Raw genomic sequence first — 20,804 nt, 5'->3', positions numbered from 1 at the left:
AGCAATACCTTCTATTATAGAAATGCTGCTTTATTAATGTATTAAATAAGGTTCTGGATCGTAGGCAACATTACAAAGCAGTCTAACTCCTTTATTCATAAAAAACTTTGTTGAGAATGAACATTGGAGAGGATTTTGACCAGTACAGCAGATCCTGTAAAAATTTATATCAATCCAATAATCAAATTCAACAAAATTATTAGAATAGTTTTTATTCAGGACATATGATATTAAACACAATTTCATTGACACATTGAGATATTTTCCAAAAAGTATTCAACTTATAGTCCCCCCACAAATATTCAGTCAGCTTATTGAGCTGGTTCCATAGTTTGTGAATATACTAAACTGAATTATGTATTTTGATGAATTTGTTTGATAAAATATTTGATGGGGCTTCGACCACCACCCCATGTCTGTTCAGGACCAAGCCTAACTTGTAATGCATTTAGGAGAAGACTTGAATCACAAGCAAATTCAAGACAGGATCCAAGTATCTCAATTTCTAGACACTGGATAAGGAAGATTTTCCAGACCTATAGAAAATCTGGGTCTGATTTAGAAAGCTGACCGTAAAGATGTAATCGGATGAGGTTCAACAAGGACAGGTGCAGAGTCCTGCACTTAGGACAGAAGAATCCCATGCACTGCTACAGGCTGGGGACCACCTGGCTAAGTAGCAGATCTGCAGAAAAGGACCTGGGAATTACAGCGGATGAGAAGCTGGATATGAGTCAACAGTGTGCCCTTGTTGCCAAGAAGGCAAACAGCATATTGGGCTGCATTAGTAGAAGCATTGCCAGCAGATCTAGGAAAGTGATTATTCCCCTCTATTCGGCACTAGTGAGGAGGCCACATCTGGAGTATTGCATTCAGTTTGGGCCCCTCACTACAGAAAGGTTGTGGACAAATTGGAGAGAGTCCAGTGGAGGGGAACGAAAATGATTAGGGGGCTGGGGCACATGACTTATGAGGAGAGGCTGCAGAAGAGAAGAGTGAGGGGGGATTTGATAGCAGCCTTCAACTACCCGAAAGGAGGTTCCAAAGAGGATGGAGCTCGGCTGTTCTCAGCGGTGGCAGATGACAGAACAAGGAGCAATGGTTTCAAGTTGCAGTGGTGGAGGTCTAGATTGGATATTAGGAAAAACTATTTCACTAGGAGAGTGGTGAAGCACTGGCATGGGTTACCTAGGGAGGTGGTGGAATCTCCATCCTTAGAGGTTTTTAAGGCCCGGCTTGACAAAGCTCTGGCTGGGATGATTTAGTTTGGGTTGGTCCTGCTTTGAGCAGGGGGTTGGACTAGATGACCTCCTGAGGTCTCTTCCAACCCTAATCTTCTGACACAAAGTCTATTTATCTTCCTTTAAAAATTAAACACAAACTGATAAAAATGAAAGTGACATAACAAGAGAGACTCGATAAAAAGTCTGCCTAGTCTAGTATTTTGTCTCATCACTAACTAAAGCTAATGGTGGATGCTTCACTGGAATAAAATCCCATGTAACTGCAATGCTATATTATGGATGAAAATTTCTTCACAATCCCAGCTGGTGATATTCAAGCATGACCCCAATTAGCCTTTTTAATTTAACCTAGTAATACAATTGCAGATTGCAATTTGTTTTTTAATCTAAGTATCTATAGTCAGATGTTCAGCTGTGGCAGAAAAGTACCCAGAACAACTGAGGAGTGTGTGGGAGGTTCAAGAGGCAGCCTTTAAACTCCGCTGATCCAGGGACCACAGAATTGTAAAACTGAGATTAGATTAACTATTTATTTAATAAACTAAACCCACCTCATGTTCAGTTTCCTTCTCTGCTACAGAATTCTTCTTATTATTATTTTAACAGAGATTCTTTATTTTGTTCTTTGGAACACATTTTAAAGCACTCTCACTTAGGTACTTCTAGAATCCCATCACTGTAGTATCTGAGCACCTCAAAATCATTAATGTATTTGTACTCAACACCACAGTGAGGTAGGGAAAGTCTATCATCCCCCTGTTACTAATGGGAAACTGAGGCACAAAGAGACTAAGGCTAGGTCTACCCTACGGGGGGGGGTCGACCTACAATACGCAACTTCAGCTACGTGAATAACATAGCTGAAGTTGTGTATTTTAGGTCGACTTACCTGGCTGTGAGGACGGCGGCGAGTCGACGGCTGCCGCGCCGCCGTCGACTCCGCTTCCGCCTCTTGCCGCGGTGGATTTCCGGAGTCGACAGCAGAGCCATCGGGGATCGATTTTATCGCGTCTAGTGAAGGCGCGATAAGTCGATCCCCAATAGATCGATTGCTACCTGCCGATCCAGCGGGTAGTGAAGACGTGCCCTTAATGACTTGCCCAAGATCCCGCAGGAGGTCTGTGGAAGAGCAGGGAATTGAAGCTAGGTCTCCTGAGTCCCAGGCTGGTGCACTAACTGTCATAGTTCAGGGCAACTGCACCTGTATTCTCCCTTTATGGTCCAGCAAGGACACTCACTCTAGACTTCAGGCTCCCCTGCCCGTCACCTCTTTCGAGTGGAGACACGCAACTCTCACCCTTCTGACTGGAATATTTCCAGGCTGCTCTGTCCCCTGACTATACTGTGATATCCCAGCAAGAGACTCTGCCTAAGCAGGCCTGTTTCCTTTCTCTTCAGAGGCTAACATCAGAGTGATTGCCAACAGTTATGTTACATACAGCACTTCCTATTTTTATTCTTACGGTAAAAGCACTACAGAGAAAACATACTGAAAACAATAAAAACATACGCACATGCTAATAAGATTACCAGAGTTCACCCCAGCCCTAACATGGGCTCTAACAGGAGCAGTCCATCAACATCCCACTCAAGGGGTTTCCTTGTGATTTCAAGTTCATCACAACTTCAGCTCAGACAGACACACAGTCTTGTGGGGTCTCAGTAGGGCCACTTGTCCATTTGCTGGATCAGGACAAAGACCCAGAGCCTCTTTAAAACTAGGCTTTTTATCTAAAAATCCTTTCTTTGTCTGGCAGTCCATGGAGAATCCAGTTTGAACTGGTGTATGTCAGCCTCTCCAAAGGGTGGCTTCAAAAGGCTGATAACTGAAAGAATTATATTAGTATTCCCCTCTTCCTAGAGGAGTTGCATACAATTCCACAACACCACACACTGTGGACCCTACAAGGTATTAAACCTAACTCAACAAAGTTTATCTTAATTCCACAAGATTTGTCCAGGATATTGCCAGTCTGTCACACTAACCACTGGCCCATCCCCTCCTCTCCTTAAAAGTAATGGCAGGTTGAGTGTTATGTTGGTGCCTTTTTTAAAAACAATGCTATCAAAAATCTTAATATATTGCTGAAGGTCACCAAAATCTCTCTCTCTCTCTCAAATAATAATTCTTTGGCACACTTACAGGGTTCTGCATTCTGCTGCCCATGATTTCTTTCTTATGAATGAACGTGTTCAGCATCATGTCCCGTGGCCCCAGTTTCTCCAACTGAATGGATACAAAAGCTTCTGGAGGCCTGAGTGGTAAATGAAAACATTGTATCTGAGCTCTGCAACTGGGAATGGGAAGATTAAGCCATCAGAAACAGAGAAAATAGAGACAATCTGAGCCACTCAGCTATTGCTTTAGGTTAAAACACAATGCCCCAAAATACTCAACTTAATAATAAATTCTTTGCACATAGATAACAGAGTATGGTAGCTGAAAGAGACAAAACCCAAGTACAGACTAGCAATACACATATCTTTGGTTCCATTGTAAGTGAAATATATGGAAATAGAAACAAAATATTTACAAACATAGAACCATGAGGTTAGAAGGGACCGCAAGAATCATCTAGTCTAATCTCCTGCCAAGATGCAGCATTTGTCTCCTCCCCACATTAACAGATATCTGTGATACACCAGGAGTATGTTTGAGTGAATTGGGAATTCCATGTCGTTTTGTGAATTCTATTTTGTTTATAACCTTCACTTTCCATTGTAACCTCCACCTCCAAGAGGTCTACCATGAGACAGCCAGCAAAAACCACCAACTCTGATGATCTCTTAACACCCATCCATAAGAGCAATGAACACTACACAGAAGGTTGCTTGAAAAAAGGGTTGGTCTGCAGTTCCTCAGCCTAGAGTACATAGGGAAGAAGGGGAGAGAGACTATATTAAAAGGGGGCTGCTTTTCTGAGCTGGAGACCCAAACCACCAGCACAGGTAAGAAGATGACAGGCCTAAGGATGCTGGCCAAACCTCAGACCCACGGTGAGATCAGACTTGGCAGGGGACTGCATTCAGGACTGTGTTATCTTCCAAAGATCTGTAACTCTCTAGTGTTGCCTAAAAGTGTCTGTGGTCAAGAAATTCCTGTGCTATGCTTGTATTCCACGTTGCCTTTGAAGGGTTTAACTTGAAACCAGAACTCCCACAGCCAGGTGATCTTGGAAGGACAGAATGAGTCTAAGCATCTGGGGGCTCAGGAGGGCCATGCCACTTGTTCTGGGATTTAAGACAGCTGAACTGCAGGGTCCTACTGCCCAAGAAGGATGTCAGACATGAGGTCTGCACATGGGAGTATGCCTGAGAGACCCAGAGCTAGGAACAGTTACCAGTCACTAACCAGACTCAGGGGGCTTAGAAGCACTTGGGGCCCAGGATTTGGGTGCATTTAAATGTATTAATATCCATCAAGAGATAGGGACTGGGCCAGGATGTAACATTACCTTTTAATGGTCCAGTGTCCATCTAAAGGGTGCCCTGTAGAATATGAAGTTGCTGGTGCAGCCATCAGTGACTGTTTTTCTGTTTCATTTCCAGATCTTGAATTTCTTCCACTTGCTGAGCTGCTTTGACTCTTCAAACTTAAATTTGCTTCCTAAAATATTAAGAATACCAATCTGTACTTATTCTAGTGGGAACACTGCCTGTTAAATCAATACAGATTTGCAGTTCCATGTGGCTGCTATAGTCTTGTGGTATAATAATTCACCGGGCACACTGAAAGCTGAACAAAAAAGTTCTCGGTGAGCATAAGAATAATGAAACTGTGGAGACTAGGAAAGTTAGAGGCAATACACAATTTATAATCAGACAACATTCTCCACATTTCATCAACAATGAAGAAAATGGGGATGCTGGGGTTGTTGGCTTCACCAGAAGAGTGATCCCAAAACTGTATTTAAAATATACTGAAAAAAACAAGGTGAAAATCTACCCATGCAATACAAGTCTAAAAAAAAATTGTCATTGGTTAACATTGACTACATACAGCAGCAAGAGAAAAAGAAATGGCTTTAAAAGGAAGCCTGCATTATGATAGGTAAGAAAAAGAACATGGGCTGGGACACACCAGTGGAGACACTATTGGAAGAAAGAATTAGCAGGTAATTTCCCCTGCTCCCCCCCCCCCCCCCCCGCCCACACACACACCCCTTGTGTATAAAGTTTCCACTAACTCATCTACAGCGAGCAGCAAGTGAGTAGCAGGAAGAGAAGATAAGGATCTTTTCTTAGTGTTCGTAGTGTTTTTTTATCCTGATACATGTAATTGAGACATGTTTTTTCTTTACTTATTGGTCTTGAATAATTGATGCATGACTTGCCCAAGCCTCCTGCTGTTGCTGCTGCTCTGCTGGCTCTATTAATTGTTCAGGTTTATATTCAGACAGCTAATATTTACTGACTGTAAATGAGTAAAATCTAGTCCAGAAACAGATGCAGTAGTAATTGAATGATTTATTGCTGAGAGGAGACATCTGTAACCTAAATGCATAGTCACTGCCTTTCTAAAGAAAAAAGCCATAGAACTATTTTACTGTCTAAAATTGTTCTAAGTGTTTGGAAGACCAGTCCATACTAAGGGGGGAAGCAAGCTCTTTCCAAAGTAAAGAATATTCCCAACAGTTGGCTGAGAGTCATGGCAGCAGCAACTTGTACTGCACTTCAGGAGAATGATTTGGGAATGACTTCAGGATTCGAGCTGTCCAGAGAGATAATTCTCTTTCTCAAAGGATGTTGATATTTCAAACTGTGGTTTCATGGATTTTCACTCTGTGAAAGGGGTGGAGCCCCAGTTTCAGGGCAGTCCAGCTGCTCTGACAGAAACTTGTCTGGGTTCCATTAGAACTATGGCATCTCTGCAAAGGGGTCAGATTTTGCAGTATCAGCTATTTCTGACAAAACAATGTTTTAGCAGAATTCTTCGGACCAGCTCTGTTCAGGATACCAATTCCCTTGAGCTAATAGAGCTCAGGTATGTGATGCGGAATAATGGGTCTAAATCAGGTGTGCATATTGGCAAGCAAGACTACTCTGGTGTAACTTGTATGCTACAGGCACTAGGAAGTATAAGTTTATATCAACAAAGACTCCCTTACATTCACCTCTGATGTGGTGGAAAGATGTTGGAAAACCTGTTCCTGGAACACACTGCTGGCTGACATTCAGAAGCACTGACGAATACCAGCCACAGGGACATGCAAACAGCTAAAGCACAAGGCAACCCCTTTGCTCATGGCACTCCAACAGCAGCCAGAGTGCTAGGGCTGAAAGTGGTGACAATGAAGAATGTTTTTCCTTTTCTTTTTAACAGAGAAAGAAAATGAGTGATGAGAATCTCATGGAAAAAGGGGTGAGCATCAGGTGCCTCCTAATGGGAAGATATTAGGAGGCAGATTGGAAAAACCGCTGTGCCATTTTTTCCACATGTAGTATATAGTAAAAGTATATAACATGGGCACTGCTCAGCATTCTGGCTGCAAAAGAAGTGAAATAGAAGTGGGAGTTACTAGAAAAGGGTGCACTGGAGCCAGGGAAGAGGGGAATCATCAGTCCCAGAATAAAAGGATGGACAACAGCTCTCACAAACTATATGGGGGGAGGAAAACAAACTACAAAAGGAACATTCATTGAGTAACTTTCATCCTGAAGTATCTCTATTTATTTTAAAAGTTTTAAAATTATATAGAGGGATCACTTAACCCAATCACTGAAATGAAGCCATCTCTGGGTGAAACACAACAGTTGTGTAACAGCGTGCAGTAATACCATGCATCAGTTTGGGACATGATGGGAAAACAGCTACTGAATACTGTACTTTAAATGCAGAATTAAAACATTGTCAAGCAAGGGATGCAGAACAATGATGACTGTGTAATCTTGGGATGGTTTATGAATTTCTTTATTTAACCTTAGACAATTATGGTTATCTTCCCATTCAAGATGGTGTCACAACTGTGCTGCCATTTGCAGAAGGCAAGATTACAGAGAGGTGACATGAGTTGCTGGTGCTGTTACATGATGGAAATATCCCCTTCCTAGAAGATCATAGATGTCAAGGCCAGAAGAGGCTACTAAGATCATCTGGCCTGACTTCCTGCACAAAAAACAGGCCATAGGATTTCATCCAGCGATTCCTACATCTAATTTACCTCCATGCTCCTTAAATTCTTTTCTATGGTATATTTCAGCTGTTCGTGGTCACCTGGATCAACTAATATGCATTAAATGAAGCACTGATGTGAAACCATCTTATTTTCAGGTAATATGTTTGCAAAGAATTGCTAGAGTCATTTTGTATTTTAACTTTTAAAGTAAAATAAAATTAATATCTAACTGAGCACCATCAGCACTTGCACATGATGTTAGCTCCCAAAACCTTACCCAATGGGATTAGGAAAACGAAATGCTGCTGACCTTCATGTCCACTGTACGTGTAGGCTGGATCATGTGACAAAATGAGGCTTGCTGAACAGCAACAATAAGAGCATTTTTTTGAGTGACTTGACAGGCAAGAGTGATCTGCATGTTCTCCACTCCAGATGGGGATAAGAGCTAAAGGGTGAAAACACAAAAGTGTTAGCAATTTCCCCCATAACATAAAGGCATGTTATAGAGATCACACTAATTTTTCCTTGCCTTAACTAATCTCCAGAAGTGTCATTAATCATTCTACTATTGGTACATATTCATTTAAATGTGGCTAAATGCTGAAGTCACTTCACTCAGCTGCATTCATAAATTTGTATTCCCCAAAGAACTTAAATCGAGGATCTATACAATGGGATATGAGAAAGAGAGATGCCATCAAACTACAGAAGGGGTTCATATAAAGTAAGGCTAGGATGTTGATTATTTTCATTTTTTTTTTGCAATGGGTTTTTAATTATATATTAATATTAAATTATTGGTAAAGAATGTGGGTCATGGATGGGGAAATTGTGGAAAGAAGTACGTTTTGAAGAACTGGGAAAGTTCTGTGTCATGACACTCTGCACTATACAATTTTGTTTCTACTTTTTGAACGGTACCCATTGTTTTAATGCAATGGTGCAAAAAGTGAAAGATTAACTGTGAAGAATCTGTTACTCTGAAATAGTGTAGGAAATGAGAGATTCATTTTCTTTTCTCCCTGAAAAAAATCCCTTTTCTGCATTCTTAAAAAAATAAAATAAAATAAAATAGGACCAAAGCCTGATTTGTTTTTGTTTTTTTTACTCATCAGTCCTTATACTTTGGAAAAAAACTCTCATTGACTTCAATGAGAATTGTGTCTCAGTAAAGACAGTAAGATTTGGCCTGCAGTTATTATACAGAGGGTTTGACTGATATTATCAAGTGATAGTTCTCAAAAATGAACAAAATTACACTGTTACATACAGAAAGACACAAAATAATAAAAACTTGGTAAGAGAAATGTACAGCATCTAACACAACGAAGCCAAAGCTAATTGATGCCTTTAAGTGCTACTGCAATAGTTAAATAATATGTGCAGTGTATGATTTTGGTTTCCTTTGGAAAAAAAAGAACCTAGTCACCTGAATAACACCATCTCTTGTATGAAAGCTAAATTTTCCAATTTGATTATTGTCAATCTCTTGAATGCTTAACAATAAATTTGATGGAATATATCTGCAAGAAAAAAAATATAACAATAATCCATAATAGAGAGAATGCATCAAAGAAGACAAACTGAAGGAAAGAAAAGTAATACTAAAGAACTTTGTATTTTCTGCCTCCTTTCCCTTTATAATTTGTATCACACAAAGGAATGAAGAATTCCTTCTTTAAATAAAAAGGAAGATTAGGGTATTACTAAATATTTCAGAAGCATTTGAGAGAGAAATAAAGTGTTCTGTGAAGTTTGTGGCTGAACACAGAGAATCATGAATTCTTTCCCATTTGGCTCTAGGCATTGGATTACCAAGTGAAAAATCTACTTGTCCTGTTTAATCAAGCATCATTTAAAATATTAGTTCCTAACCTTTTGGGATGCTGTGCTGTCTACCAGACTATGACATCAGCCAAAACAGACAGTGCCTGCCACTGCCCACAATTCAATTATGCACATTCTATCCTGGAATGAAGATTCAGCTGCTTGCAATTGTATGTTTGGAGCAGCCCAGTCTCCAATGTGGATTAGAATATATACAACCAATTGGGAGATGAGTAGTGATTTATCATTCAGATGGGGAGGGGAGCCTGAAGCCTGCTAATACTAATACATACTAATGATTAAGAATCACTGATAGAAATTATCCTTGCTGAATCTGGTAGAACAATGGATTTTCCTACTTTATTTCCATCCTACCACAAAATCCTTGATTTTTAAAAATAATTTAATTTTATTTATCAGTTTTGTAAAGGTGAAATCAAAGTAACTGTAAAATTTTCAGGGCCAGACTCCTGCATGGTTGCATAAGGGGAGAAAGGGAGGGACACAAGTAGTCCCTCCTTTGTGCAGGGGTTGGGTCCAGTTGCAATCTTAGGCTAAGATGTGAAGTTGTTATTCAGTGTATGGTAGGATAAACTTTGGAGAGTGATTTCTGTAATCCAGCAACTTTACATTCACAATTATGGACTAACCTGTAATTGCTTTTTAGGGTCCCGTTTCACTATTTGTAGAAGTCTGGGAACCACTGTCTTTCTCCCTTGGTCCCAACTCTCTCAAAATGGCCCTCATTATGAGAGATATCACCCATTTTACTTCCAAAATTACCGATGTTCCACACAGATTTGGTGCCCCCACCCCCCACTTTTATTACCGCATATCTTTACATTAGAAATACAGAAAAAGTTACTTATGGCTAAGGAATCAAATTACACAGCATTTCAAGTTTCCTGCATGAATAATCTCTTTGTGCCCTTCACTTATGGTGGGCCTTACCAGGCTAAGGAATATGCTTGGTTATGATCTGTCTGGGAAGATATTTAATCACACCACGTCCTGTGAAATACAGCAAAGTTCTAGTTTACCTGTCCACACTACTGTCATCTTCTAGGAGAGCTGTAATGAATATTGGTGGGGGCTGGTCTGCTTTCTCCTTGTGAGATGCAAATTCAAAGTGCACTGGCCTCAAGTATAAATGGAACTCATCAAAACCCATCTCCCCTGCAAATGCCTTGTACATCCTGAAACAAAAATAGGAGTATTTGGTACAGTCACTTCATTTAAAAAAAAAAAAAAAAGCTTAGTACTGCTGTACATACCTACCTAGAAATCCAATATCTATTAGATACATTTTTAGTGTGTGTGATGAGGTTTACAGGTCCTACACTAAACCAGAGCAAGGCATCGAGCAGTACTGGGCCAGGGAGGTCCTGTTCCAGGTGATGGGACAGTTTAAAAAGGGCACTGGGAGCCCAATGAGATGGGGGAAGGAGTTACAGGTTACACCAGGAGCTGTAGGCAGAACGAATGCAGCCTTAGTAAGGCCACTCTGGGAGCAATGGTCCATACTCTCCACCCTCTCTTTGGGGCCAAGAACCCACAAGAGGCTCGGAAGAAAAGGACGTTGTCCCCCGGCAAATTAAGCAGATATTAGGATGATTGAGACCATGCCCCAAAACAGGAGCCACAGCCCAACAGGAAGCGACCTGGGGGCGGGGGGGGGGCTAACTTTGGGTGGACCAATGAATGGTCGGGACACTGCAACACCCCTTTAGGGCCTTGGGTCGGGACCCTCTCCCCTGCTCACCCTCCCCTCTGTCATGACAGAATCTTAAGCGGGGGTGGGGGGGAGATGGGACAGACAATAGAGACTGAGTGCTGCTATATACAACCTAGCAGGGCTCCATCCAGCACTGGCAGACTGAAAAGAACTGTGAAGCCACTGCCTGATCATTAGCCCAGTGGCTATTGGACTGACCTGCTACACTATGATACTTACTCTAAAATTGTAATGTTACTTAGCCTCTGGCATGTTTTCATTGATACCAGAACAATTACTGCTCATTGTGCTGCTGGTATTCATTATTTGTTTAGCACTGATCATGTGATTGACATATTACAGTACACAAAAATAAAGGATAAGAAATTTAATGTTTTATGCAGTGTCTGAGGGAGAGCCTGTGAAGAGATTCAAAGAAGGGTGTGAAAAAGGTCAGCCTGACATGTAAAGAAGGTAATTTTGTCAACCATGTTTTGGATAAACTGGAGGATAGTGCTTGGGAAGAAGTATGGGTGACAGAGAGGAAATTACAGTAGTCAAGACAGGAGATGATCAGATCCTGAACAAGCATTTTTACCATTAGAACAGAAAATCTGTGGAAGTTGTGTTGTAAGAAATCCTTAGTTCAGCACAGTCAAACATTATAACAAAATAGTAGGGGAAGAAGAGGAAGATGATCCCATAGGACCATTAAAATGTTGGATGTTTGGACACACATCGACAGAGTAATAAGATAACAAAACTTCCTTTTGTCATAACAATAGGTCTCTGAGGAAGACAAGTATTATGCCTACTTGATAAATAGGTAAGCCAAGTCACAGAGAAGCTATTTAGGCTATGTTCTACACTAGACACCTTACAGTGGCACAACCGTCCCCTGTTATAAATATTAGTAGTAAACAGCAGGCTTCAGGTAGCTACCCTGTGCCTGAAGAATGGGGACAGAAGTGGAAAAACGTGGTCCTAGTAAAATTAAAAGATGAAACAGCTAGTGTAGTGTAGACATAACCTTAGTGAATAAGTGGCAAAGCCACAAATAGAACCCAGAAGTCCTAATTCCCAGTCCTCTAAACTGTAGCTAACACTCCCTGGCTCTGTGGGAATAGAAAAAAAAATGAAATAAAAGAAGGAAGAAAAGGGGAGGCAGAAAAGGGTGTCACATACAAAAGAACATCACCTTTGGGAACATTAAAAAGCACCATACACATCAATTAACACTATGTAGGAAGTGTAGGATAAAGGAACTCTCAGTTCCAAAACCAAAAGGGCTCGGTATGTTTATGCTACAGACTCAGCTTGTGGAATGAAGTATCAGAGGGGTAGCCGTGTTAGTCTGGATCTGTAAAAAGTGACAGAGTCCTGTGGCACCTTATAGACTAACAGATGTATTGGAGCATAAGCTTTCGTGGGTGAATACCCACTTCGTTGGATGCATGTAGTGGAAATTTCCAGAGGCAGGTCTAAATATGCAGGCAAGAATCAGTCTAGAGATAACGAGGTTAGTTCAGTCAGGGAGGATGGGGCCCTCTTCTAGCAGTTGAGATGTGAACACCAAGGGAAAAGAAACTGCTTTTGTAGTTGGCTAGCCAGTCACAGTCTTTGTTTAAATCCTGAGCTGATGGTGTCAAATTTGCAAATGAACTGAAGCTCAGCAGTTTCTCTTTGGAGTCTGGTCCTGAAGTTTTTTTGCTGTAGGATGGCTACCTTTAAATCTGCTATTGTGTCTCCATGGAGATTGAAGTGTTCTCCTACAGGTTTTTGTATATTGCCATTCCTAATATCTGACTTGTGTCTATTTATCCTTTTACGTAGTGACTGTCCAATTTGGCCGATATACATAGCAGAGGGGCACTGCTGGCACATGATGGCGTATATTACATTGGTGGATGTGCAGGGGGGAAGGATAGCTCCATGGTTTGAGCATTGGCCTGCTAAACCCAGGGTTGTGAGTTCAATCCTTGAGGGGGCCACTTAGGGATTTGGGGCAAAATCAGTACTTGGTCCTGCTAGTGAAGGCAGGGGGCTGGACTCGGTGACCTTTCAAAGTCCCTTCCAGTTCTAGGAGATGAGATATCTCCATTTATTTAATGAACCAGTGATGTTATGGCTGATCTGGTTAGGTCCTGTGATGGTGTCGCTGGTGTAGATGTGTGGGCAGAGTTGGCATCGAGGTTTGTTGCATGGATTGGTTCCTGAGTTGAGTTACTATGGTGCAGTGTGTGGTTGCTGGTGAAAATATGCTTAAGGTTGGCGGGTTGTCTGTGGGCAAGGCCTGGCCTGCCTCCCAAGGCCTGTGAAACTGAGGGATCATTGTCCAGGATGGGTTGTAGATCACTGATGATGCATTGGAGACTCACCCAGCAATATCGTCAATTTATCCAGCGACACACTCAACCCGGCAGACAAGTCTGTCCTATCTCAGGGACTCTCTTTTTGCCCCACCACCCCAACGAACATGATAAAGTTCTGCAGTGATCTGGAAGCCTACTTTCACCGTCTCCGACTCAAAGAATACTTTCAAGATAACACTGAACAGCTCACTGATACACAGAAACCCTCCCACCAACAGCACAAGAAGAACTCCACATGGACTCCTCCTGAGGGTCGAAATGACAGTCTGGACCTATACATAGAATGCTTCCGCCGACGTGCACAGGCAGAAATAGTGGAAAAACAACATTGCTTGCCTCATAACCTAAGTCATGCAGAACACAATGCCATCCACAGCCTCAGAAACAACCCTGACATCATAATCAAAGAGGCTGATAAAGGAGGTGCTATTGTCATCATGAACAGGTCTGACTACCAAAAGGAGGCTGCCAGACAACTCTCCAATACCAAATTCTACAAGCCACTTTCCTCAGATCCCACTGAGGAATATACTAAAAAACTGCACCATCTACTCAGGACACTCCCTACAATTACATGTCTTATAATTAGATTGTCTTGACACACTTACTATACGTGGACATTATTAAGGAACAAAGCAAAAAGACAAGACAATGAGCTTGTGTGGAATGTGGAATAGTGTAGATAGCATAAGTATTTTGAGATATAAATCAGTTTTCACCATAGAAGAGGCAGACAAGTAATGGGTGATAGTTCTGGCAGGTCCCGAAAAGTTTCATTAAAGCCCTGGCACACAACTAGAGAATCAACAAATTTAGTTTCAGTTACTTCATCTTACTCTGCAAAACTGAAAAACAGGTTATTTGCCTTTTTGAATTTTCAATCCAAACTCCAGAGTCTTTCACGGCAGATAGCTTAATGAACTGTGATCCTCATCACATCAAAGCAAGATACAAAATTAGCCCCTTAAAATATCACGTTGAATAAACTACTTCTGTTTATATTGGTGTTCATTCTACCAGACAGCATAAATTATCTGAAACAAATTATATGTTTAAATTGATTTACATATGCATCTTGATCCCTTATTTTCCCTTCAGAGCTTTTTATACTGCAGTAAGGATAATTAAGTACTGGTATTTTAAGAATTTAAATACTTTCCATCTCACAGACTGCTTGGGTTTTTGTGGTTGTGTTTTATTTTTAAACTGAGAAAATTCCAGATTAGGGTTTTTCAGAAAATTTTCTGTCAAAAAAACTTTTTTTGGGGGGGGGGGAGGGGGAAAGAAGGGTTTTCCATAAAACAAAGCATCTGATTTACACATTTTTATTTTTTATTTTTAGCCACTGACAACAAACATTTTTGTTTTTTTTGACAAAAAGTCAAAATTTTCCACAGGGGAAAAAATTCCCAACCTTTTACAGCTAGTTCTATTTCCGATCAGCGTGGTCAAAACAGGACTATATTCACCTGCTATTTGTTGAAGTAAATGAATAAATTGTAAGACACTGGGCTTCTTAACCTGTGTGGATCTCTTTGGCATGTTGTCATTTTATTTTTAAAAGAGGCACATGGCCTTAAAACCATTGCCACAGAAGAGGCCACATCTATCTCCACTTGGTTAATGATCAATGTAATTTCCCTTGGTTACCCTACTCCAGTAAGGTAGAAAGACCCCCATTTTCACTAGTTGAACAGCCTAGTCCTGCTACCTTTTAAGTGGGAGTTTGGCCACTGATTTCAAAGGCAGCAGTATCTAACTGCAAAAATTTCATGTGTCTTTTATCAACCTCAAGTTGTACCTCGGTTTATTAAAAACATGAACATTTGTAAATGCTACATAGGCAACTCTTCCATGTATCAGGAGGAGAACAACAGGTGGCATCACATGTGCTCTGTGCTAACCTAGCCAACTGTGCACTCTCCAGGGCTGCCTCTATCAATCGATGGCGGAGTGTGATGAGTTCCAGGAGTCTGGAGAAGATGTCCAGAATAAAGGCTTTTTTTTCTCTGCCTTGCTTCTTTTCTTCATCTGTTCCTGACTCTAGTGCTAACATAGCAATATCCCGCACAAGGAGTGGGTCTTCCAGCAGTGTGTCTGCAAATAACTGCAAGGAAAAGAAGGGAAGGGAGATATTATTATTAATCACATTTGTTATGGGAATGCCTAAGGGTCAACACCAAGAATGGGACCTCATTGCACTAGGCACTACATAAAAGCAGAGTAGATGGTCCCTGCCTTGAAGAGCTTACAAAACATACAAGACAGCCCCTTGGTGGGAGAAGGGATATAACGCACATTCAGAGTGAACAATGGGATGGTGGCAAACAGGATGTTAGTGGCATGATGTTTTTGTTGTTGGTTTGATGTGTGGAGGGGAGTGGGTTTACATAGGAGAGGATAACCTAAATGGAAAGAGAAGGGAAGGGTGAAGAGGGTAAGAGGGACAGTTGTGGAACGAAGTTGAGGTGAAGAGACTATGGGGGAGGAGAAAGGGGAGGAACAGCAGGAGGAGTGGAGCAAACAGCCAGTTAGCACAGAGCAGAGAAAGACCAATTAAAACTGTAGGAAATTCTCTCACTGTTCTAAGGACCTAAGATCCTTGCTTCGGCTGCTTCTGCCCCTACAGGTTGGAGTCTCTGGCTGATTCCTTTCTGCAGTTGTCTTCAAAGACCAAATAGAGCCTAGTGGCCACACGGTGGGTGGTCTCCCCTACACTGTTCTGGGGCCAGGTGTTGCTTGGGTGGGGGGAGGGACAGCCCCAGATGGGCCCCATCTGGCCCCCTCTCTCCCCAATACAGCAATCCCTGTTTGGGCTCCTTCTGCCCCTGCTTTGGCTGCTTCTGCCCCGCTGACTGTAGTCTCTGGTATCCCTTGTATATATGTATGATTTTTTAAAAAGGAATAGCTATATTCCTGGACCCAATACTCCTCAGACTTACTCTGGGATAACTATAGTGACCTAAAGAGAGTTCTTTCTCATTTACCACCTGTATGAGATCAGAACCAGGCCATCTGGATTTAATCCTCTTCCCACTGAAATCAGTTGGGAGTTTTGCCATTTACTGCAAAGGTAGCAAGACTGGGTCCTTAAGGGTGATAAGTAGTTTAGATCCAAAATACAGGCTTTGTTCAAAGGAGTGTACAAAACCTGGCCCCATCAATAGAAATGTCTTTGTCATCATTATTATTAAAATGTCAACATAAAAGAGGTTTTTTGATGTAAACATCTCCCTCCAGAGTTGGAAACTCAGAAATCAAGAATACCGTGCTAATGCATGAGGGACACAATGCAAAATTATAATTGGACAATGTCACTTAATTGTGCAAGATGAATGTAATGTAAAAATATAATCAAAGAGCATAAACGAAGAAAAGTAAACTAGATTTAAAAAAATCTGTTTAAGTTAATAAAGGTTAGAATTATGCATATGTGCACACACACACACACACACACCCATGTTAAAAGAACATTACAATTGCAAAATCAAGTACTTAGACATTAGGAAATGCAAGAATCACAGTTGACAATGGAATCTTCATTCAACCCCCCTGATTGTGTGAAATATGATATAGTCTTTAATTATATGATCACAGACTATTTCCGCCTTCCCCACCCCCTCCACAGGATCCCTGCCTCACTCAGTGCACAACTATTCAACTAAATGAACAACTAAATGAACAACTATTCAATATTTTTGTTTTATCCTCATTGTTCAATGTGTGGCCCCATGACTTTTTATTTATTTATTTATTTAAACACAGCACACAATTCAGACCCTGCACTGAAAAAATAATTGTTAATTTCCTCACAGGCTTTTGTATGGCACTCATCACTATAGGTGTCACAAACACTAATGAATTTATTTTCACAATGCCCCTGTGAGCTGATGGGATGATATTATCCCTGTTTTACAGATGGGGAACTGAGGCACAAAGATTAAGATTTAATGTATCCACTAATTGTGGGTGCCCAATTTGAGATACCTAGGACCTGATTTGTCAGAGTTTGTAACATTATATAATACTTTATATGTTCAAAGCATAGCCCCATTGACTTCACGTGCAGCTGAGAGTACTCAACACTTCTGCAAATCAGAGCCCAGGGTCTCAAGTCAGGCAGCCAGAAACGGAGGAACGCACAATAAGGAAAAGTGTGGTTTGTGTGACTTGCCGAGCATCACACAGGAACTCTTTGCCACAGTCAAGGTTAGAATCTAATCCTCCAGGTCAGCATTCAACCGCCTTAAACACGAGACTCTCCTTTCTCTTCCTGCAATCCCTTCCTGCATTCACAACGCATCTCGCAACTTTTTCAACAAAAGAAATAGGGGTCCTGCAGACAACAGCTTCCTTTACTACACAACCCTCATCCATCCCTACAGCATATCTGTTCTGTGAACTGAATGAGGCAGGGGCTCTGTGGGGGAAAAAAAGAAGTATGTGATCATGTAATTAAAGATTCTATCAAAATGTATAGACACAAGGGGGCTAAATGAGGGTTGTACAAGCAACCTTCATTCTGGCATTTCCTAACTTTTGAGCACTTGACTTTGCAACTTTAATAATGTTCTTTTAATGTAGTTTGTGTGTAATTTCCTATGTGTTTTAAGAAGCAAAACTGAAAAAACAAACTCCATAATGTGACATGATATTGACACCCACATGGTTCATCAGCAGGACTAGAACCTTTAGATCCACCACAGACCTCTGCAACTTGTTCTGGAGGCCTCTATGCAGTCTAAAATGCAAAAACCAAGTGTCTGGGAAATGTTATTTGAATGTGTGTGATCCATCAAATAACTGATAGCCGTCATAGCTTGTCATCCTGTATGTGGACTAGTACTAGAGTGAAAATAGGACTTTTGCCAGTGGGTTTCACAGATATTTGCTGACAGCAGAGGAATGGTGAATCAAGAATCTTGGGTTCCACTCTAGGCTCTGGAGGAGTGTGCGCACTAGTGGGCACAGACTCTTGTGCCCCATCCCTTTTAACCTGATGGAGACAGTCCTATCTACCCAGTCCAATTCACCTCACCAAGCCAATCCAGTCTCCACTCCTCAGGCTTCTCATTCCAGCCCCAATTTCCATGCCTAGTAAGTCTTAGGCTTGGTCTACACTGGCAGCAGTGTGTAGGATATGTGTAGCTACACGCATAAATGAAAGGCTCTGGCAGGGGGGAGGTGCTGGATCCTTTCCCTGCGGCAGGGAAAGGCTCCAGGATTGGTGAGGCAGGAGGACATGACACTGCTAAAAATAGCAGTGTAGACATTGGAGGCACTGCTTGGTGTGTAGAAAGCAATGTAGGGTATAGATTTACTTGCCCAAGCAGTGCCTCACCATCTACACTGGTATTTATACCCATGCTAAGGGTGTGTGTGGTGTATGTACTCTACAAGCCACTGTAAATGCAGACATAGCCTTAGTTTCACTCTCCCGACACTCTGTTCCAGTCTCCTTGTTCAGTCATTCCCAGTCCCTCCCGCCCCCCCAGCTCCTTGTTCATCCAGTCTCAGTTCTTCCCCCGCCCCACTGGTTCTCCGTTCCAGTCTCCCCCACGCAGATGCTCCATCTCAGTTTCCCTCTCTCCCCCCAGCCAAACTCCATTTCCAATTTCCACACATATGCACTGGCTCCTTTTCCCAATCTACTTACCCTACCCCCACCACAGGTGTGGCTCATCCCCCATGCATTTAAATCAGGCAGCTTCCTCCTCCATGCTGCCTGGGCTAAGCAGGGTGGGGTCATTGAGAGCACAGAAGAGACAGTCTCCTTGCTCTCATTTCAGGTACCCTGGATCCAGACCTGGCAACCCCTCACAGCCCAGAGCTTCAATTGCAGGGACAGTCCTGCACAGCCCCAGTGTGGAGCATACACAGTGCAGACAGAAACCAGAAACTGCTAAAATTTAAGAAACCTTGACTGAGCATGTGAACTATAATATTTCACAGCAATGACCAATAGTCACTTTCCTGACACAAAGGCCACGCCCCTGCCAAATTTCAAATCCATGCTCCAAAGCTTGGGGGTATTGAAGCTTTTAAAAGAAAAAGGTCACCAGAGTTGTGTTTTTGTTTGTTTGTTTGTTTTTTTAACATGAGGAAAAATAAAGCATTTCCCTCTAGCCTCATTTTTGGAAATTTGGCTAAAAATTTTCCCCAAAATTCAACCTGAGGCTGACACCCAGCATGCGAAATTTCATCCCAAATGATTAAAGTTTGGTGAAGTTATAGGCAACAGAAAATAGGATCTTATAAATGGGACGTGTTGGGCAATCTGAATAGTGGGCAGTGTTACCAGCCCCACCTATAATAATATTTGTGCATACATCTAACCTTTTATTATTAATAACTATTAAACTGTACACACAGAGTAAATATAGGCCCAGTTCTGATCTCAGACCAGTTTTATGTTTGTGCAACTTTTTTTACTCCAACTGATTATCCTTGATTTGTTGTGTTTTGTTGGTATGAGATCAGAATAAGATGCTCTTTTTTCTTATCACTGTGCCTTTAAGTTGGGATCTTTTGCATTCGAAACAGACAAAAAAGACTTTGACCAATGTATACATTCCAGTCAAATAACTAAACCAATACTAAAAGATTGTAAAACTAAAACATAAACCACTAAACATGTACTGTATTATAGCACCAACAAGATCTTTCCATCCTTACGACACTTACTCAACTGGATTTACAAGTTACAACAATTCTCACTTACATAAAAAGCACAAATTGAACCTACATCTTTCTGAATTTGAGAGCTGTATGAAGATTCAGGCTTTTCCATGGCCAGCCATTCATCCACTGCTAGCTGAAGTACTTGTTTTTCTAGACTAGTTGCCTCACTGGGTGTTTTTGGTCTACAGATGCTATAGAACTCCTGAGAGACGTACTCAAGAGCTTTCGGGATTAAAGATGCCAAGCCCAGGGAAGGGTGAAATTCCAGCAAGTAAATGTTCTTCAAAGTAGGGCTTTAAAAAGAAGTGACATTCATTAAATTGGTGAATTTATTGGAGAACATGATCACTACCGAAGGAAAAAGCTCCTGTTTTATAAGCAATTGGCAGGACAACTTTTATACAGGTGCAGTGGATGCTGCTTAATAGCAATCCTTATATTAACTTCCAGTTAACAGCAACAGTTTGTTGGGAACCCATCCCATTGACTTCAATGATAATAGGATTTGGCATGCTGCTTTTTGAGAAATATTTTTGGAAGAAAGGCCCAGGCTACAGTAAGGTTTGTGGGGTTCAGCCAGGGAAGGAAGTCCTGGGATGTGCCTTCTCTGGCTGCAACCTCACAAACCTGCCTGTGCCTGGGGACCGCAGAGGACATAAGAGACTGGAGTACCTGCAACCCTGCCCAGTGGGGGAGCCCCTGCTGGAGTCCTAGTGCTGCAGGCTGGGAGGGGAGGCTGTGGGTAGGGCAGCAGCCGGGTGTGGGGCTGCAGCCCTGATGCCAGGGCTTTCCAAAGGAGCAGGGATGCTGGGGGCTGACAGAGCTGCACAGTACCTCTCTCTGCTGC

At 41.7% G+C, this 20,804-nt stretch overlaps 1 protein-coding gene across 1 annotated transcript in view; it reads right to left on the bottom strand.

Annotated features, from left to right (window-relative positions):
- LOC101937976 (uncharacterized) overlaps positions 1–20,804 on the bottom strand; it is a 115,019-nt gene that overhangs the window by 54,587 nt on the left and 39,628 nt on the right. The window contains exons 20-26 of the mRNA XM_024102512.3: positions 20,022–20,250; positions 15,181–15,383; positions 10,231–10,386; positions 8,793–8,886; positions 7,671–7,808; positions 4,700–4,851; positions 3,388–3,499 (exon numbers count right to left, since the gene is read on the bottom strand). Of these exons, the coding sequence (XP_023958280.2) occupies positions 3,388–3,499; positions 4,700–4,851; positions 7,671–7,808; positions 8,793–8,886; positions 10,231–10,386; positions 15,181–15,383; positions 20,022–20,250 (1,084 nt within the window). The remainder of the gene's footprint in view (positions 1–3,387; positions 3,500–4,699; positions 4,852–7,670; positions 7,809–8,792; positions 8,887–10,230; positions 10,387–15,180; positions 15,384–20,021; positions 20,251–20,804) is intronic.

Source organism: Chrysemys picta, chromosome 3 (genome assembly GCF_011386835.1).
Source record: "Chrysemys picta bellii isolate R12L10 chromosome 3, ASM1138683v2, whole genome shotgun sequence".
Lineage (NCBI taxonomy): Eukaryota > Metazoa > Chordata > Testudines > Emydidae > Chrysemys > Chrysemys picta.
This window is presented reverse-complemented; position numbering and strand designations above follow the sequence as displayed.